This window comes from Rhinolophus ferrumequinum, chromosome 18, assembly GCF_004115265.2.
Source record: "Rhinolophus ferrumequinum isolate MPI-CBG mRhiFer1 chromosome 18, mRhiFer1_v1.p, whole genome shotgun sequence".
NCBI classification, from domain to species: domain Eukaryota; kingdom Metazoa; phylum Chordata; class Mammalia; order Chiroptera; family Rhinolophidae; genus Rhinolophus; species Rhinolophus ferrumequinum.
The window spans coordinates 820,232-841,075 of NC_046301.1; the positions used below are offsets into that span (position 1 = coordinate 820,232).

The 20,844-nt window shown below is 52.3% G+C and overlaps 1 protein-coding gene across 1 annotated transcript in view; it reads right to left on the reverse strand.

The window, feature by feature from the left end:
- CAMK2D (calcium/calmodulin dependent protein kinase II delta) overlaps positions 1–20,844 on the reverse strand; it is a 200,977-nt gene that overhangs the window by 105,994 nt on the left and 74,139 nt on the right. The window contains 1 exon segment of the mRNA XM_033134709.1: positions 19,403–19,462. Coding sequence (XP_032990600.1) covers positions 19,403–19,462 — 60 coding nt within the window.

Below are 20,844 nucleotides of genomic sequence, written 5' to 3' on the forward strand. Positions count from 1 at the left end.
CTGACTCTTTCAGATCAAGCCATTGTTTTCTGTCCCACGTAATGAGTTTCAGACTACTTAATCCAGCTGATTGTCCTTATTTGTGATAGTAGGTCCGACAAAGTCACAGCACGTGCATTAGCAAACGCTGAACCATCGCTCTCGGGGGAGACACAGGGGGACCTCCCCTGAGCCTCCAGTCTCACTTTTGTCAACTTATCAACACATAGCCTTGTTTTCTCTGTGTTGCTGTTTAAAGATGGCTCATTTAATATACACTGTTGACTCATTAACGCTAAACCCACAGCCGCCAGGACCCACTGTGACTCACGCCTGAAGCTTATCTACCATGTGTATTTTCCCCATAAGGCACATCACAGCCGGTCTGAGCTCAGAGCCACTGCACAGCCCACTGGCTGTATGCTCTGGGCCACTTTAAACACCAAACTCCCAGAAAAGGCACAAAAACACGGCACGAAACAGATGGCGAGTGTGACAACTACAGGAGAAGCCCAGGTCACCGTGCTGGGCCTCAGCCGAGAAGGGTGCTGCATGTGTGAACGTCGGGACCGACCTCGAAAGTGCCCCAGGACTGATGAGGTGACACACAGCCGGCCGTGAGCAAGCAGGTGACCTGCCAGCCGCGAGGGCTGACCACCTCCTCCGTCAGCTTCCACGTCAGGCTCGTAGCTCTTAACCACTATCGGGATATCGATACACAGACATTTCATGGTGGGTGAGGAAATGAAACCGTGTGGTTTCCCAGTTCTAAAGCAGACCTTTCTGAATGCCCGATTATCCTCCCACCCCTTGACTCCAGGCTGACATGTTCCAGCTGCAACCCCCCTACATACTGACGCTTGTCTAATCGTAAGCACCGGTACAAGACTGGCTCCACACAATGACACTGTGTCCTGCACCCGCGAATAACGCTCCATCCGGAAAGAAAATAAAGAAGAAAAAGGAGTAAGAGATACAGCCTCTTATTTTTAAAAAGCCATCTTCATGTTACGATGAACTATGATTACCATGAATGTGCAAGTTATCCTGAAAATCAGAAGTCTAGCTGAGCTGTTCTGGGTTCCCGCTCTGGGTCAGTGATGTCGGAAGGGAGCGTGGTAGCTGTCACCTTCTCTCGTCCTCACACAGGACGTGTGTCTCCTGTGACAAAGCCTCTGGGCCTTCACACTGTCCATCATTCCATGACAGATTGGGCTCCCTGGCAAAAAGTACTGTCTAAAGGTGATGCACATGAATAAAAAGAGTAGAAAAGAAAGGTATGTTCTCATACAATGAAAAATGAAGGCAATACTTTCTTCCTAGTAAAGAGGAATTCCTATTTTTACTTTTTTGTCCCATTTTTTAAGGGCAATAAAAATTCTTGGAAAAATAAAATGTATTTCTGTGTCATTTTGCAGAAGTAACCATTCTTATTATCTCCTAAACAGAAATGCTTTTGAACTAGGTTGACACTTTGAACAATCTGAGAACTAGAACAAACAAGAAGAGAAGTGTCTGCCCCTGGTTGTCCGGCTTCGAGCCACCACTGACCCAGGCATGTAAAGCACAGCTGGAAGAACATTTCACCCAACTGAACATGCTTTATCTCCAGAACTGGACAAAACAAAATCCTCCCTGCCAGAGGAAGGCCCAGGGAGCCCTGCTGCCCGCAACTGACCAGTCCCCATGGAAGTACGGCGCCCGTCTGTCAGACCGGAAACACAGCCAGGTGACACATGGGCGTCCCAGCTGCAAGGGAAGGTGGCATCTGATTCTGGACCTCAAAGTGGGTGGGACAGGACTGTGGGGTGTGGCAGCCGTCCTCCACAACTGCATTCTGGGTGGCACATCATGGACACAACATATTTTTTTTTAAAGTGCCAGAGTTTCAGCCCTGACAGAGGTCCCAGACTCAGCTACAATCCAGCACCTGTGCTGTACACATGCGGTCATGTCACTGAGACAGAGCCGCAGCCGTCACTGCCGAGCGTGCGATGCCTGGCTCATCCCGCACCATGCACGCAGCAGCGCTCTCCACCTTCCCACCCCCAGGGCCACCCATGAGCAGAAAACACTCCACCTGGAAGGGAGCGCGTTGGATGATTTTAAACAGCGTCCAGACTGGTTGCAGCTGGTACCTCCAACATCTGATCGACACCGCCCTCTCTGGAGGGAACCTAGGAGCTGCTGCCCGGAGTCAGAGGCTTCTGGAACCGTCTACCCCCTGCTCACCAATGCCCGGAATAAGTCAAATGCCTCTGAGGGATGGTCCAGACAAAAACAAAATTAGCCCAAGTTAACTGGGTAAGCAGTACCCTTGGCATCTGTTTGTCTTTCTCAGGTGGGAACTGGGCCACAGCCGCGGGGACAGGCGGGAGGGAGGGGCTGTGAAATTGTTGTCCCCAGGGGCCTGCTGGCAATTAGCAGAGGAACCTGAAAGTACTTCAGGGAAGAGCTGCCCCCCTCAGTGAGTGAAAAAACACGGGATCGGGATGATGGTCATGCTGTCTGCCGGGCTGGTCAACCAAGGCTGTCTCGACAGAGTTCTATTTAATCTAGGAGATTTGGAGGAAAATATAAAAGGATAGAGGATGCCGGTGATGGAATTGCAGACACCAGCTTAGTTTTGTTGGTTGAAACAGTGTTACACAGAACTGGGAAGTAATAACACGTGCATTTACAATCCTGCTCCAGAACAGAGTAAGCCACAAAGTAACTACAGCACATGTCACGTGTCATCAAAGCTAGCATGGCGTACAGAGAGATTCCTGTGCAATTGCAAACTGTCCCCCCACCCAGGTCTAGGAACTTATCAGACTTCCTGCAGCTTCCCTCTTATGCTTGGCGTTAAGTGTCCTCAGGTTTCTCTCTGATTCTCACATCGTTCCCTCCACTACTGGATCATGGCTAACCCCAAAGGAATATGAAGCTAGACTCATTTCCGAGCAGAGACAGGACCCTTGGAAAGAGCAGAACAGGGAGCGGTCTCTCAGTCATTAACGTTCTGTGTCGGCAAGAGCGGTCATGCGCCCACTCAGAGGTATACTTTCCTCGTCCCACACAGTAAAATACACAACGTCACCACTAAACATGACCCATCCTGCAGACGCCGGAGGGTGGTTGTAGGAAGAAGCAGCGTAGGATTCGAGCAACTTCAGGCCAAACTGCCTAGGTCCCTGGCAGCTGGGAGAAGCATGGCACAGAATGTGAGGTTCTGAAAAGCACTGCAAAGTGACATTCAGGGCACATTTCTGCAGGACTGAGACGTAATCTGTTCCTTGGCATAAGATCGGTCATTCAGATTTCAAAAGGTAGCTCATTTCCTAACGCCAACTGTCCAAATGGAATGGTAGCTGCTTCTCATGCGAAGACCAAGTCAGGAAATGGAGCCAGAAAACTAGAAAGTGAATTATACAGAAGAATGTTTAGGGACTTGGCAAGAAAATCAGTATGTCAGGAAAGTAAATGTGGGCATTAAAAGATTTCCTATGTTATGAGTTTTCATGGGTTGTAAAATGACATGAACAAAAATGCACTTAAAGGTCGTTACCTTACTCGTGTTCTTTCTCTGCCAGTTTGGAGCTATCACAAAGGCTCTTTCCGCTGCGTCTGGGTTTGGTTATTTCCACTTACGGCTACGTCACCCAGTTTCCACATTTGCTGGGTTCTCTTAGGAAACATACTTTCAAAGGACAGATTAAAATGGCCTAACGCAGAAAACACTGTCCGAGTGGGTCGGAAAACGCTGCAGCGTCCACTGCAACAGGAGAGCAAGTCAACACACGACATCACCGTTAATCGATCAAAAGCTGCCTCCGCAGAAATCGGGCACTCCGTTTACCAAACACACGCAGAGTGCACTTCCAGGGGAATTAGCGTCACAGTACGTTTGGTCATCACTGCAACTGTCGTTTCCAAGAGGATAAGCAGAGCCCTCCCAGTGTCCACGGCCGCCGGGAGCGCAGGGCTCGCTGCACGCTGCACGCCGAGCACGCGTCCCAACGACCCACCTGCAGCTGCGCTCGACCTCCCTGGGGAAATGAGCAGACGCGTGCGGCTCAGGGCTCGCCGGGACTGCCACCACGAGCACGTGCTCTGACCCCATAGCATCAGGCCTGCCACGCGGCGCGCGTTCAGCAAATGTTTAGTATAATTTCAAGAACTGGGTTAAACAGCCCAGCCACACACAGCCGAACGGGCAGGCATTGTCCAAGTTCGCGTTCTGGAGAGACTTTGCTAGTTCCAGAGAACAGGAAACGCAAGCCGGAGGCACACAGCCATCTGTGGCCGGCCCTGCGGACACTGGACGTCTGTCCTCGGTGCCTGCAGGGTCGTTCGCGGAGCAGCTGTCCCGGCGCCCTGTCCCCTTCCCTTTGCGGGCCCTCCGGGGCTGTGTGTCCTCTCCTTCTCATACTGTGCAGAGAGCACTCTGAATCGCGCTGTGGCCACTGCATGCTGTGACGGCCCCTCAGGCTTGTCCGTGGGAAGACAGGGCTGGACAGCTGACAGTGACCGGGTACGACGGAGATGGCAGGGCTTTCTGCAGCTCTTGGTGGGGGGGAGAGTTGGGGAGTGAATGCGTCATTTTAATGAAGAGGGGAATGGAATAGCAGCTTTGAGCACAAGAGGACACCAAGTCCAATACAGCAGCAACAGGCACGAGTCACACCGTCTGTCAGTCAGCTAAGAGACGGCAGCTTCTCAGGATGTGACCCCTCGGGGCACGACGTGACATCGAGGGCCAGTCGGGACAACACGGCCTGTCTCCATGCGCTCAGGTAACAGAGCCCGGCAGCTCTGTAAGGATGTGGACTGGGCAGTAAACAGGTGACCTCAGTCCCCGACGTGGCTGAGGCCCGAGTGCGATGACCGGGCTGTGTGACATGAGAGGACCAGTGGCCCTGCTTTCCAGCTGCTGGTCACAGGAAGCGCACGTATGTCCCGTGCGGGAGGACGGCAGTTTGTCTGTGGGACTCAGGATGCCACAGGGGGCCATGTGTCTGCAGCCGTGGGCCACACACGTGCAGACTGCTGGGACCCAGCTACGCCGGCTACTCAATATTTCACATCATTCCTCGTGGCGGCTGTGAACGGAGATTACATCCTGGCCCTGACGGCCCACCGACTTCACACCCGTATCTGACCGCTTACCTGACCTCTCTGCGGGGAAATCTCATAGGCATTCTGACATCTGTGTGCCAGTACGGACCCTCATCTGCCGTCACAGTGTCCCACTCCTGCCGTGCCACCTCCATGCTTCCAGCGTCTCCGGTTTGTCCTGAAGTCCCCTCGGCCTGTGACACCTCAGAGCCGCTGCGCCTCCATGCACCCTAAATGTGAGCCGGGGGACCATTCCTGACAGGCTCCTGGCCTCTGCTCCCGCCTGCAGTTCCCCAGCAGAGCAGCCAGGGGTCCTCTGAAAACACACGTTGGGTCAGCTCACTGCTCACAACTTTCCAGGCCCTTCCATCCTCCTAGCTCAGACTGCGTAACAAAACCACCGACTTGGGGTTTCCTCTAAGGCAGGGGCGGTGTCCTCAGGTGTAGGGCCCTCTGGTCTGTCCTCTCACAGGGCACGTCCCACTGTAAGGGCCCCACCTTGTGACATAACAGAAACCTAAGCACCTCACAAAGACCCCGGCTCCATCCCTCACACTGGGAGCTAGGGCGTCACAGCATGAGCAGGGACTGTGAGGTTCTCCCCCAGGGAGTCCGTCACCTCTGTGGTGGCTTCACCTACAGCCGCCAGCCCACCTGGCAGACCACGCCCTGCCACACCGGCCGGCCCCGGAAGGCTGCCCTGTCCACAAAGCCTGCCCCTCGTGTCCTTGGGGGGTGGCCCACTGACCACCCCCGGGATTTGTCTGTCTGTCCCCGGCCCAGAGCATAAGCAGTGCGAGGACCAGGGGTTTTGTCTGCTCTGCTCACACCTTTGTACACACGTGTCTGGAAGAGAACCTGACACAACAGACAGTCAGCAAACATTTGCTAATAGATGAGGAAACGCAGGGGGCTGATTCTGTAAGCCAAGTGTAATTTTAAATCTGCAATGATTTTCCTACAGTTCTGGAAATAGTTTTATCTACATCCAAAATGGAACATAGCCTCAGCGTGTTTTGTTTCTCCAAATAACGTAAAATAAAATACATCAAGTGGAAAAAGAAATTTGAGTGAGAGTAAAGTATAAAAGGGAGCATTTAAAGTCCCAACAGCAAGTTCACAGCCTGTGATTCCTTATCTTCCTTCCCTGGTTTCGTTCGTGTTTGGTTTCAGAAATCCTCGTGGGAGCAGCTAAATGCACCCTTTTGTTTTGGCCGGGCACGTAACCATCAGCCTTAGCAGCAGGCAAACATCGCCCCAAGTGCTCAGGAGGGTCCCTTGAAATCTGCTGTCCATGGCTTTGCCGTGCCATCAAATGAGGACGCAACTTGCTACAAAACAGCGAGTCATACAGAACTGAATGTTTTCTCAGAAACTATAAAAGTGCAGGTTTCTTGGTTTATAGGCTGGTTCCCAGGCCTTTCTATTACAAGCGCAGGCTGCCTGGACAAAGCAGAGTCGAAACGCTCTTGAAACAACACGAAATGGAGTCTTCAGGCAAGGACTCCCTGCGTCTGGGGGTTCCCTGGGTTGTGGGCGTTCGGCGGACGGGTCGCAGCCTTGGCCCTGCCGCCCATCCTGGGCCCACAGCGCGGCACCGCCCACCTGACGCTGGTTCTGGGGACTCACTCTGCTCTATTTGGGGCTCGTTCTGCTCAACAGGCCATTGCACTCAGTCCCGTGCCCTGCCTGTAACTGCACAGCCTGGCCTCTCAGCAGACAAACGGGCTCGGCTGTACTCAGGCGGCTGTGCTGTTTGTTCAGGAGCCATGAGCACAAGGAAATTCCGATAAGAAAAAGGAAGCATAACTGGGAAGGTGAGGCTGAACACTGGAGCCTGAACATCACAGGAAACTGCTGATCAGGGAGACGGGCGTGTGTGCATGCACGTGTGTGTGTGTGTGTGCGCGTGTGTGCGACACAGAGGCATACAGGACTGAGGCACCCTGGCCCGGGGAGGACAGTGCGTGCTGGGCGGCAGTGTCCTGTTTCCGGGGTTGGCCCCACAGGGGACGGGTCCTGCTCCCTAGGGGAAGATGAGACGCATCCCAGGTGCAGAATGCAACGCCCGTTCTCCCACTTTGCCAGGTGCGCATTTGGGGGAACAGTCTGCAGTTAGACAAGGGAGGCAACTGGGTGAGTTTGTGACCTTAGCAAAGTGATGGAAGAAAACTGAGGAATTTCCCTGTCACTGAGCAGATACCTGCTTCTAAAAGCATACTCAGTGGGGTGCTGCCCCCACCTCTTTTTTCACCTCCAGAGAAGCTTCCCTCCATCATCCCCGCCCCCCGCACCGCCCCCAGTGCAGGCAGCCAGCAGGGCAGGAAGGGCTGGGGGGCACAGGGACAGTGCAGGGCAGACAGAGGCGAGGGACAGAGCACTTCTCACCGGAAGGTGTGAGAGGCACCGAGAAGACGGAAACAGAACTGGGCTGCAGGAGGTGGTCTGCAGGGTCTCAGAGAGGACAGGACGGCGGGGAATGCAGTGTCAGGAATCTGGAACTTATCCTGAAGAGCCGGGAGCCAGGAAGGGGTCAGGGCAGCAGGGGCAGGTCCTGTCTGCCTTTGTGGCAGAAGCATGAGGCAGGTGAAAGGTGAAAGGTATCAGAGCCCCCGGCACAGAGCAGGGAGAGGCCAGCCATTCCAGGCGGCTGCAGTGACAGGAACTGCCTGACACTGAGTCAGCTGTCCCGGAAGGACCTCAGCAGGTGACAGCAAGCTGCTGGCAGGCCAGGCTGAGGTGAGGCCGGGAGGTGAGCGATGAGCAGGTCTGGAGGGCCGGGGGGGCCTGGGGGAGACAAGGGCCCTGTCAGGCCAGAGCTACTGCTGTCACAGCACTCAGCACCACAGCGAATGTTCCAGGAGGAAGGGCCTGGGATTCGTGTCAGAGATAAAGGAGAAATCTAGAAACACCGGTTCACAAAAGCCAAAGCAATGACTCACACTTTCACCAAGTGAGAGCAAAGGTCCCATGGGCCTCAGGGAGGAAGAGGGGACGGCCACCACTGGGCACCAGCAGGGGCCTGAGCAGAGGCTGGGGGTTGCTCACAGGCTCAGTTACAAGCTTAGTGACTTAACATGTGCGGCGTGACCCCAGCCTGCTCCCCAGGACCTACTCCCTTCAGCTTCCCTGACTGGGAGTCGCCCGTCCAGTCCCCCAGACCTGACCTTGTCCTTTGGGGTCACCTGTCTGCACGCTGCACAGAACACTCCGGACGGCACGGCCTCTTGTCTGCACGTCTCATTTGGGCCTTGATGACACCTTTAACCTGCTGAGTGTTTGAGGGTCCCAACTCACCTTCCGGTGGGAAGTGGTCTGTCCCTCGCCTCTGCCTGCCCTGCCCGCCCCCCCGACTGCCCTGCACTGTCCCTGTGCCCCCCAGCCCTTCCTGCCCTGCTGGCTGCCTGCGCTGGGGGCCGGGAGGGGGGATGATGGAGGGAAGCTTCTCTGGACATGGAGGAACGTGGTGGGGACAGCGCCCCACTGTTCACTTTTAGAAGCAGGCATCTGCTCAGTGTGTGAGGATCCCAACTTCCTGTGCCCAGAGGCAGTCCCTTGGGGACCACGCTTGGCACCGAGCTGGTCACATCCAGGTGCTCTGCTTATTAAATAGAGGGTGATGAGCGGCCCAGGGAGTGCTCACAGCCCCGAGCTCAGCAGGAAGTGCAGGACAGACGCCTGGGACGAGCCTGGACTTTGGAACCAAACAAGGCACCAGAACCCTGGTTCCGCCCTCGTGTCCTGTCACCTGTCACTGCAGGCAAATGACTTCGTCTCTGCACCCAGCTTCCGCATCTGTGCAGGGTACGTGGCGGGGCCCATATCTGTACTCTGATCAAAAATGGAGATATTAATGTGTGCAGAGCAGTGGGCTGGGAAAACTAAACAAGAGCTACAGGGAGTGTTTACACACAGGTTTCAGGGTGCTGCTGTGTGAGGATCTCTCAGCACAGACGTCCTTCTCCAAACCTCGTATGCAAAGACCAGTTATGGTTCTGGAGTCCGTGTAACAACGTGCAGCAGCCCTGTTGTCCAGGGACCCCAGGCAGGCGGGTGGGACGAGGGAGCAGAGCGTGGGGCCCACACAGAGCAGACAGCTGTCACAAGCTGAGGTCACAAGGTCACACGTGGGGCCCTGTCACAGCTTGTGGGCCGGCCCAGGAAGAGCAAGTCAAACCACAAGAGCCCTGTCAGCGACTCCAGTCACCAGCAGAGGGCCCAGGACGGTGTCCACGGCCTGCTGACGAGCTGCCAACACAAAGTGCCAGTGCTTACCACGCCCACAGGCAGCGCGGCCACGTCCACACACATCAGGGGAGTGACAGTGGGTCAGTGTGCCCGTGGAGCCTCCTCCGCGGACCATCCGATGGCCTCCGGGCGTTCTGGGCCTGCCTCTGAGTCCTGGGGGCCCTCGGCGGTGTGTACACAGGGCACAGTGGTCCAGGGGACCCCGGGGACCACTGCAGGTGCGACCAGATCTAAGCGGGGAGGGCACTTCCTCACGAGAGAGTTGCCGATGCCGACGAATAAACCCGCTGTGGTCTGTTCTCACACAGAAACACGCAAATTACCTCACTCTGTCAGAACGTGCTGTCACTGGAGAGGACGCTCCAGTCGAGGCAGCTCTTCCTTCACCCACAAAAGAGGAGTGGACCCTGGTGGACTCAGGTGTCTGAGGAGGGTGGGCACACGCGGTTCAGAATTAGAAGACCCCAACACCATTGGGACACACAGGAAGTGGCGTCCTGTCAGATTCATGGCGCAGGGCGCAGACCTGCCACGAGAAGACACGCTGGCGGAGGCCACCTTCACCCAGAAGGCTAAAAGCATCAGGAAAACTCGGGAAAAATTACACACAGACGTGCACGTATAATCCACGTCATCTTAGACAGATCACCGATTCGAGGGAAGGACAAAGGTCTGCTTGGGGCAGTACCAGCTCGAGCTCTAAGGCAAACTGACATGCACAGGTGACGCAGGTGTGGCCCTTGGCTGGTGAGGGTCAGACACACAGTGCCGGGGAAGAAGCCCGGTCAGCAGACAGCGGGAGGCCGAAGTGACGCCCACACCTGGTGGGGCTATCCTGTCTCACGGGACCCGGAACACGGGGCAGAGCCACAACAGCCCTGCTCCCCAAGTCAGAGGGCTCAGGAGTGGGAAGCCACGTCGGCCATCACCGTCCCAGACCTTTTAGCATCTCTTCTCTGAGGGTCAGAAATACAAGGGAGCCAGGGGACAAAAGTGAAGAGCTGTCCCCAGGTCTGGAAAGAAAGGGTCAGAGATCCCGGCAGACGTCCAGGGTCAGAGAGACCCACAGAGCCCCTGGACGCTGGGCTCTGGCTTGGCAAGTTGCGGCCGTAGGTCACACCGAGCTGACACCTATCTTTGTTTGGCCTGGAAGCTGATAAGGGTTTTCACATTTTAAAAGGATTGAAAAAATCAAGAGGAGAATATTTTGTGATGTAAAATTACATGCAATTCAGACATTAGTGTCTGTAAGTAAGGTTTTGTGATGTGTCTGTGGCTGCTGTGTGACAATGACACAGCTGACAGCCAGGATGAGAGAGGGCCCGGCCGGCAGCCTTGAGCGATTCTGCTCGGGGGCCTCCCAGGGAGAGTGTGCTAGCTGCTTTCCAGAGCAGGGCTTCCAGGGCCGTGCGGGGACCTGAGGACAGGGAAGCGGCACTGCGACCGCCCGCCAACCTTCTCCCCTCAATGGTTGTGTAATTCCAGCTATAAAGCAGCCTTTTTCTTTGAAGAGTGGAGCTATCAAATTAAAGGCCGTCCCATAACTGTGGAAGATGGAGAACCACGAGCCACATCGGGAGGCCAGCTGATGAGGGGAACATGGGTGACTTTTCCGGAGTCCAGCTCTGCTCCCTGGAGAATCCATACGAGGCCCCCAGGAGGTGGACAGGCAGCTAGCAGTGTCAGGTGTCTGCAGGTGGAAGCACAGTGAGCCCGACACGCGTGACAGAGGCGCTGGGAGCAAGTTAGAGGGACACACGGCACTGACCAGCAGGAGGGCCGGGTCAGACTCAGCAGAGCACACAGTGGAAAGAGGCATGTGACTTGGTGAGCTGCCCGCCAGGCCACCTGCTTTCTGGGCTGTATGGTCTTTCTTCAGGTGTGGCCTTGCCCTCAGCCGCCGACACTCACTTCAGCCAGAAGGAAGCCAAGCTCCTGTGAGGAATCCCGGGTGTGAGTAAAGAAAGCAGCTGTGCCATATGTTAAAATGTACATTCTCCTAATTATATTGACACACGGGTGGTTCCCATTCAGATTACCTAGACTTAGTAAAACTACAAGCAGCGTGCGTCGCTGAACCCCGGCCACTTTTATTCTCTGGGCACAGACTCCATGCCAGGCCCTGTTCCAGGTCCAGGAGCTACAACAGGTGACAGCCCCTGCCTTCACGAGTCTCCATGCTAGTGGGCAGGAAACAAGAGCAAAGACGCAGCACCATGGTAAGTGCCAGAGCAAAACCAGGCAGACTCCAGCAAGGAGAGCTATCGGGGAGCCCGGGGGGCAGAGGGTGGTCCAGTCTAGGCCAGCAGGAGGGGCCCCGGGGCGCGAGGGGTGGGAGCAGAGCCAGTGAGGGGACAGGACAGGAGCCATGGTGGTGTCCCCACGGAGCTCGTCCTGAGTGTGGTGGGAGCCACCGGGCACTTCCTGAGCAAGACGCTGTCGGCCACACGCATGGCGGCCCCTAAAAACCAAGGCAGATCCCACCACTTCACTATCTAAATATAATCCATTCCCAAATTAAAAACAAGTAATTGCAACATAAACATCGCATTCATTTATTGTTTATGGAAAACCTCAGGCGAGAGGGACATCTTTTGTTTTTTCATCTTATTGGCAGATGCATTACAACTGTTAAAACATCATAGGAACACATCACGGATTCAGATTGATTGGGGGAAGAACTGCCAAAGTTACTTGAAAGGCTGAACTGCTCTGTTTTATTGACATGGGTCTCGTCGCCCGTGCGTATGTGCAGTAGCAATCAGGCTTGGCAGGGCTGCCGGAGCACACTTGTTTTCTGAGTGGCTGGTAGAGGGCTGGCACTTGGACGTGTCAGCCCCGTCTGTGCAGGCACTGGAGGCCCCGTGTGAAGTTTAATGAGGCCGTTCCAATCGTTCAGAAGCAGCGCATTCTCCTCTCCAGACACAGATGTGAAATCTAACGTCATTCGCTTCTTAAGCAGGGAGTGTCAATGATGTAAAAGGAGAAAAGGGCACGGCAGCTGTGAGGTCAGCCCAGCTCCCGGGGGGTCCGTTCCCAGGGGAGCCTGCGGCACTTCTCCCGGCCGACACGCTGGCTGTATAGTCCGAGGGACATAACGGTGTAAGTCGTCATATGAAGCCAAGGCCACAGACCAACAAGCGTCACACTTAAGAGTAATGGGCATTTCGCTGGGTTTCTTCCAAATATCTTTTGTTGTTTTTAAGATGAAGTCTGTGGTCCAAAGGTACACATCTGCACTTGGCTGTCTCTGTAAATACTCCAAACTATATGAAAAAGGTGGTGTCTACACGCAGTTTTGGGGCGAGGGGGAGAACCCCTGGCCTATCAAGGTGCATCTGAACGAGGTTCAGGGTCCAAATGGTTAGAATCACTGTGCTATGTGATCCGCAATGACATGAAATCATTTCACTGGGGAATCACTTCTCTTTCATCTCCAACTCAATCCTGGGAGGGATTATCCTCATTTTACTTCAATATTGACTCATATAGTTTTCACTTCGTCTTAAATTAAAAAAATGTCACGATATCAATATCCTTTTGAATGATTTAGAAAAAAACAAAATTCTAATCTGTGGCTTTATCTTATTTGTGGTTGACTTTCAAACTAGTTGTTTTTCTCCTTTTTTTGTCAGAAGGCGCTACTTTAGATACTTGTGCTCACAGGACATTCTAGAGAAGTACCGCTGCAGACTTGTCCTTTATTGAAGGGGAAGCACGGACTGGCTTTGTTATATAAGGAAACTGCACAAGTCCAGACCTAACCCAAGTCAGGCTGGCGTTACTGTCGTCACTCTTACCTTAAATCGGGGTTCACAACCTCAGTGCCACTGACATTTGGAACAAGGGCCGGCTTGTGCCTGTGGGGAGCTCAGCAGCATGTGTGGCCTCCGCTCAGCTGATGGGAGACGGGTATCCCCCATTGTGACAACCAAAACAGATACTGCCAGTGTCCCCAGGAAGAGGGGCGAGTGCAGAGGACAAATCTTCCCAGGTTGAAAGCCTACCTTAAGTCAACGAGTCTTTGGCTTCCTGGGGTGGGGGAAATGGCCTTCTCTCATTTCTCTCATCCATCTTATGAATATACTCTTAGAACGTGACCAGGAGATGTGATGTAATTATGTAGGCAGATTTATGTAATGAATATCAAAGAAAAGGTCACTGGAATACGCTACACCTGTGAGAATGACATTTGCAAACCATGTTTTGTCAGAGTTCTTCTCTTGGACAGGACCTAGTGAATAGGCTTAAATACGTACATGGTACTATCAGCTTTAAGTGAGAAGTTACCATGTTTCCCTGAAAATAATCCCTAGTTAAGATCGTCGGCCAGATGGACTCATTTAGTACATTATGACGACGTTCCAGAAGAAGATGACACGACTGTATTTGAATAAATGTAGATTGGTGTATATGAAAAAAATAAGACATCCCCTGAAAATACGCCATAATGCATCTTTAGGAGCAAAAATTAATATAAGACCTGGTCTTATTTTTGGGGAAATACGGCGTAAGACCTGGGCTCATTTTCGAGGAAACATGGTACTTGGGGAAGACAACTGTAAGAATAAAAAAATATAATCTTCAATATAGAAACTTCATTATAGCTCCAGGAAAATTAAGCCTGTTAATAAAGCGTATGGTCTTGGTACTTTCCTTATACGCGTAAATATTGAGGTTAGCTTATCTAAAATCCACACCTTTGAACTATGATTACTAAAAATGAAAAGCCAAAAAAGAATGAAGCCAATACTGCTTTTGTGCACACTTTCAAATATTCTGTCCCCAAATATATTTTCCTCTTACTTATCCAGAATAAAAATTTAGCCATTTCATACATGAATCTGTTTAAAAGCACGTTCAGAATAAAAACGATCCAAGACCATGACTGTTGTTGCTCTTTGAGGACAAGTCCCGTGCGCTCTGCAGGCGGCCGTCACCGTGTCCTCACAGCCTCAGGCAGCCAGTGCACCTGTGCTCACGATCCCACAAGGAAACATCTCCCACACACACTCCCAGGGGCCTATGTGGTCCCCACACGTGGTCAGACGGGGCAGATCCACTCACCGAGGTCAGTGGCAGAGACACGCGGGGCCAGGGCCAGGGGGTGTCCCCTCACGTGGGACACGGACCGTCAGGCCGACTCCCTCCCCCCTCCCGGGGCCACTTCCTTTCCGACGCAGGTGCTGGCGGACGTGTGTGTTCTGCCTGTGTTCCTGGCCTCTCCCGAATGAGTCACGTGGGTCCTGTGAGTTACTGGATTTCAATGACTCTCTCAATAATCAGTGTTCAGAGATCAAACACAAATCAATGGCGATACAGAATAATTTTGCAAACAATTGGCTATTACGTCCATATTTTATTTCACTACCTTAAGGGTATCTCCCCTTGCTTAGTAGATATGTTGACATAGAGCACAAACTGGTTCACCAAATTTCAAAAGGAGATAAGGCCATTTTGTTAAAACAAGAGGAACATGATGATGAAAAACAGAGTGAATAAGAGAAGCGTGCACAACGGGAGCTGCCGTCCCCCGGCCGCTCTAGCACTGACCGCCGGCTTAGTTAGCTGTGAGCCCCAGGGTGGGCCAAGCACCGTCACGCCTGCGGAGCGCACGTGCGGCCTTTTCATGGCCTGTGGGGACCACGCGGGGCAGCCAGCCCGCCCGCAGCGGCTGAAATTCTCTCCCGGGACCAGGGCCGGGAACCTATGGATTCCCGTGACGAGACCGAGGGAGCGCACGTGTGGCCACGGCCCGTGTGAAGCACGGCTGCCAGCAAAGCGGGCGACGGCGGGCCTCTCGCCCCGGAACCCGCCGTCGGCACCTGCGAGGCCCACGCCCCCCGCCGGGCCGGCCCCCCTGCCCTCCCCGTCCCGGGGCACCTCCCTCGCACGCTGGCCCCCAACGCCCCCAACAAGGGAAGCTCCTCCCCCCAGTGTGGCGTGTGGCGATGGCTCCTGCCTCTCGTTTGCATATCAGTTTACACGTGCGCTCGCAGACAAGCCACCCCGAAGTGTGACGAGGACTGTCCTTAACCGCACTGCGGCAGGGAGCCCTCCTTTCCCCGAGGCTGCCTCTGGGGCCGGGCCTCAACCCGCCTGAGGAGTCCCGGGAAGAAGCTGCCGGCCGCGGCCCCTCCCTGCACGGCCGGCCGCGTCACCGCTGTCTGCGTCCGTCGGCCTTGAACGAGGTCCTCTCAGGCCGGCCCACCAAGAAGCCCCCGCCCTCGGAGTCTCCTCGTGGTGTCTGCCGCCCGCTGAGCCCTCCGTCTGCTCACTGGCTGTCCCCACTGTCCTTGCCGTGCTGGGTGGGTGCTGGGCACTGACTCAGCTCTGCCCCCCACGGTCAGTCCACAGAATAAGCAGCCATGGCTTTACCTCGTGTCTGACTGCTGCTCTGCCCTGTTGTACAGTCTCTGCACAGAACCACCCCTATGACGTCACTGCCACGGCTGGTTGGTTGGTGGCCTCTCCCCACAGGCTTTGCGGGGCCTTGTCTCCCTTGACGGCTGCTTCATCCCACTGCCGAGCCTAGAACGTGGCCTGGCAATGGCCACACCGTAAATTTTGTTGAGTGAGACAAAAAAAATTCCATCTTCATGGTTTATCTAAAGCAGGGGTGTCCAAACTTTTTTCAACGTTTTTCACCAAGGCCCATATGCGGTAAAACACACAAACAGCCGGGCCACTCACTCGAGGTGAAGTACCTATTGTCTCACCTGGTTTATTTAAGTAAACTAAATGTATTTTTGGAATTTGCTGCAGGCCAATTAACAATGGATTGCAGGCCGCAGTTGGCCCCGGGGCTGCAGTGTGGACGCCCCTGATCTAAAGGGTCATGAAAATGGCCACCAGACAAAGCTGAAAGTTAGCACGTACATAAGGTTTATTATAAAAAGGCAGAATAAATACAAAAAACATTAAAAGTTGTTCCCTCTGGTTTCTTCTTTATACATGACTGTGTTTCCCACACTTTCCACTAAGTGTGTGTGTTACTTAGAAAATAAAACTCTAAAACGACACTGCAGGATGAAAGCGGTTCAGTGAGTCACCGCTCCTAGCTGGTTCCAAGTGCGTCTGTCCGGGAGAAAGCTTTCCCTTGCTGCGAGTTCTCAGACTGTAGGCTCTGTGCCAAGACAAGGCAACACAATAAAAATGCGACGACTTTTCACAGGGAAACCTGCCCCATATAGGATTTCCTTCTAACGACTGACAGATTTTAAGAAAACTGAGTCAATAATAAAATGGAGGAAGGGGAAGAATGGACCAGGCCTTCCAAACTGTCCGTTTCGCGGACCCAAGAGCCAACGCAGCTGTGCTGTGTAATCTGAGCAGCAGTGGTGCGACACGCGCAGGACGTGCTCTCGGAGGTGCTCGGATGTCCGGGCACCTCCTGTTGGCTGCCGCTCCCTGCTTGCTGACAGTTGGTGGTGGGTACCACTTCTGCCCACACGAGTAGTACAGCGCTGCCCATCACATGACCTGGAGAGCCATCAGTGAGGACACACGCAAAATAACTCGTCCTCATTTCCCTAGTCAGAGAAAAGCTTGGGCATCCACCGGGCAAGGTCTGCCCCAGGGCCTTTTCACAGGCGTGTGCCTCTGCCTGGACGCTTGTGCCCACAGAGTCGAATGACTGGCTGCCCCGTCCTTTAGCACTTGACTCAAATTTCATTCTCAGCGAGTCACTCTGCCCGACTACCTAACACGAGACCTCGTCATTCCCAGTTCCCTCATCCTGCCTTCTTTTCCTGCTCAGTAATAACCACAATCGGACATCCTACACCTTCTGGGCGGTCCACCCCAACAACCCATCTCCATCGGGGCAGGACTGCTGGTCAGCTGTGTGCTCACTGTCCTAGGACGTCACTTTGCTGAGGGGCTGAGTGACCTGAGTGGAGCTGCCACTGTGTTTCGACATCGTGTCTGAGGTTTAGCGTGTCCGTGAAACATATCCTGTGGTATGACCAGAGAACTCTCTCGTGGGGAAAGAAGAGCCCAGGCACCTGGCAGTGCCACAGGTGCTCTTGTAGTTCTCCTGAGATTTGGGAGAGAAGAGCCCTGCCTGCCGGGAGGCAGCCGAGGACTGCGACCCTGGAAACCTGTGTGTCGTGGCAGCGCGTGCGGACGCTGCTCTGCGTCCCACAGCCTGGGGACAGCCCGCAGCCCCACCCTCTCCTTGTCTGGTCAGGCCGTTCTGTTCTGCACAGGGGGGCCAGGGCAACTGCTTTTATTTTTATTTTTATTTTTTATTAGTTTCAGGTGCACAAGACAAAGTAATACTTAGACGTTTATCATTTCTATCCCTCACACTGTGTGAACCCCCTCCCCCATCCACTATCCCTCTGACATCGCACACAGCCATTAATTAATTTCCACTGTCTCTATTCCTAATGCTGTATTCCGCTTCTTGTGACTATATGAGTGTGTGTGTGTGTGTATATAAACTATATATATATAAACTTGTAGTTGACATTCATTATTGTTCAGCTTCAGCTTCAGGTGTACAGTGCAGTGATCAGGCATCTACATCATCCCTGAGGTGGTCTCCCTAACGAGACAAGTGTCCATCGGATACCCTACAAAAATCTTTACAACATTATTGATTACATTCCCCAAACTGACGTATTCTTGCTTTTGTCTGGGTGTCTTTCTTTACACATTGGGTTTGGGTCTCCTAGAGGAAATGGAGGTAACTAGCTTCATTTTCTACAAAATTGGTCTTTCATAGAAGAACCCTGATTAAAAAACAAATAACAACTCTCCTTCACAGAAACCACAAATCCACTCATTTTATCTTACGCCTAAGTGAGAAAAGCACCCTGTGAACCACATGGGTTGTGTCGTGTCATTTCTCTCTGGGGGGACTCGTGTCCCCCCAGATCTGGGCTGGAGTCCTGACCCCAGCACCTCAGAATTTGACCACATTCAGAGACAGGGCTTTAAAAGCGTAACTCAGTTACGGGAGGTAATTAGGACGGAGCCAAGCTAAGGGCTGAGCCCTCACGAGAAGAAGAAATGACAACATGGACATCACACATGTGGGAACACAAAGATGGCCGGCCGCAGGCCTCCCCAGAAACCAGCCTGCCCCCCTCACTTCAGACTTCCTGCTTCCAGAACTGTGAGAAAATATAGTTTTCTTTTGAAGCCACCCAGTCTGTGGTACTTAGTTATGGCACAATGACAAAGCTAAAAGGAAACACCACAGACCCCATCAGGGTAAAATACGCGTAAAGGGGTAGATTTACACAGAGGTCATTCCGTTCTCACTCCAACCAGGTTCCCTTCGTCAGCTACTAGTTTAATGCTGCAGATTCCCTTAACAACCAGAAGCACCCACGAAACGCAGGTCCCTGAGAACTTGTAGGTAGGGACAGAAAGTGAGCGATCCCATGTATGAACACCAAGAGAACCACAGGTCTTATCAGGGAGGGGCTTTCCGAATCCCACCAAGCATCCGTCGCGTCTGCGTCACGTGTACTTCGGTGGACAACAGAACTGACAAAGCTGGGACAGTAAGTTTTTCCCAACGGAGGAAAACTACTGTCATAGGATCTAGAGTATGTATCTATAGTTGTTCCTACATTTTCTTTCCTGTGGTCCTTTCTTCTATTTTTCTTACATTCATCAAGTTTTTATTCTGAACATTATTGTGCAATTTTATAATTCATGAGGAATGAGATTCTAAAACAATTTTACTAGTTTCTGGAACAGAACCCGTGATTATAAGGTAAACTTTATGGGGGAGGTGAAGAGTAATTTAGCAACTGAAACATGGCGTCAGTTCTGTCTGTCCAGAGTCATTAGCTGAACAATCACTAAGACCCATAAGGGCACTACTTACCCAATAATACCATATATTTTTTAAATGTCAGTGTATATAGAACTGCAATTTTGGGAAAAACTTAAAAAACTTTCAAGAATCAAATACCATATAAGCAAGGCTAAAAGTTAGGAACCTACTTGTTAATAGTTGCAAATACTACACTATTAAATAAATATTTCATTGTGGTAAAAACACGTAACATAAAGCTTTAGATTAATGTCCAATAAATTGAAAACATTTCCTTACCAATATTGGGGTGCTTCAGGAGACGGCAGATTCTAGCTTCCCTTTCCAGCTTCTGATGATCTGTTAAAAAAACAAAAAAAATAAGAAAAATAAATCACAACTTCGGCAAAAAGATTAAAATAAGCAGTGTACCCAAATGACAGGCTGCATGTTTACTTGTCCTTTGATTTCTGTTTAAAACCGATGACCTGAATTTGGAATTATGTGGACACTACAGTTTTTAACATCTAATTTTCCTTGTATTTCCATTGGCTTGATGCAAAAGCAGTGAAAATAGCACAAAACTACACAAAACCTTCCCCCGAAATGCGTGTTAGTACAGACACTTACACAACCCAGTGGAGACACACATTCGAGCAGAGGACACGTGTCTGGAGCCTGGGACTCCAGTGGGACCAGAGCCCAGGGGGTTCAGAGCCTTGTCCCCATGTGGCAGGGCTCTGCGTCCTGTCGGTTTCTCTCAGCCACTGACCTGTCTACTTCCCAGGTGTGTCAGGCTCTTCCCCAGAGCCAGGACTCCCAAAGACCCCGGGGCTCGCTCCCTGCCCTCTCTGCCTCCCTCCCAGGCCCAGTCACTGCAAACTTGCATTTGATGATCTGATATTCTTCTCTGGCCGTTTGGCGGGTCCACACGCATACACAGGGAACCCAGACCACCAGCCAGAGCCCAGAACAAACGGGGGAGAAAGGCAGGACCGCGGCGAGATGCCTATGGCAGCAAGGACAGCGTGGCAGAGTGGTCACCAGGTGAGACCCACAGACCTGCGTTAGGCCTTGGGACGGCCCTCTGACAACCCACGTTTACAAACACGCAAAGTCCCACACAGACAGCTTGGCTCGTCTTAGCCTATAAAGCTAGCAAGTGGCATCTGCCAATCAGCTGTCAGCAACGCAGGTCACAGAGCTGCCCCTGAGAAGGCGGGTGCCCAGCCAGCAACCCACGCACACGCCTCACCAACGTCCTCAACCTGTGGTCTCAGAGGCCTTACTGCCCTTGGGAATCACAAGCGCTTTTCTCACACGGATTACATCTGTTACTATTTCCATGAGAAACAAGACTGAGACGATTTTAAATATATATTTAATTCGTTTAAAAACAATAATCAACCCATTACACATATTAACATAAGTGACTGCCTTTACATATTTTATTTGTAAATAATTTAAACAGAAAACTTGAAGAGTAATAATATTAAAAAAATGTATACAGTTTATCTAGATATATCTCCTGTTAACACTTCACCCGTGTTTAATCATTCATGTTCTCTCCGCCCCTATGTGTATGTGTATATGTATGTATATATACATTTATCTAATTGACACACATGGACATAAATATACATGAATATATAAATGTATACTTATCCCTGAAATAATTTTTTCCAAACCATATGAAGGTAAGTAATTTAGGAAAGTATTTTGAACATACATAGTCCTATTCA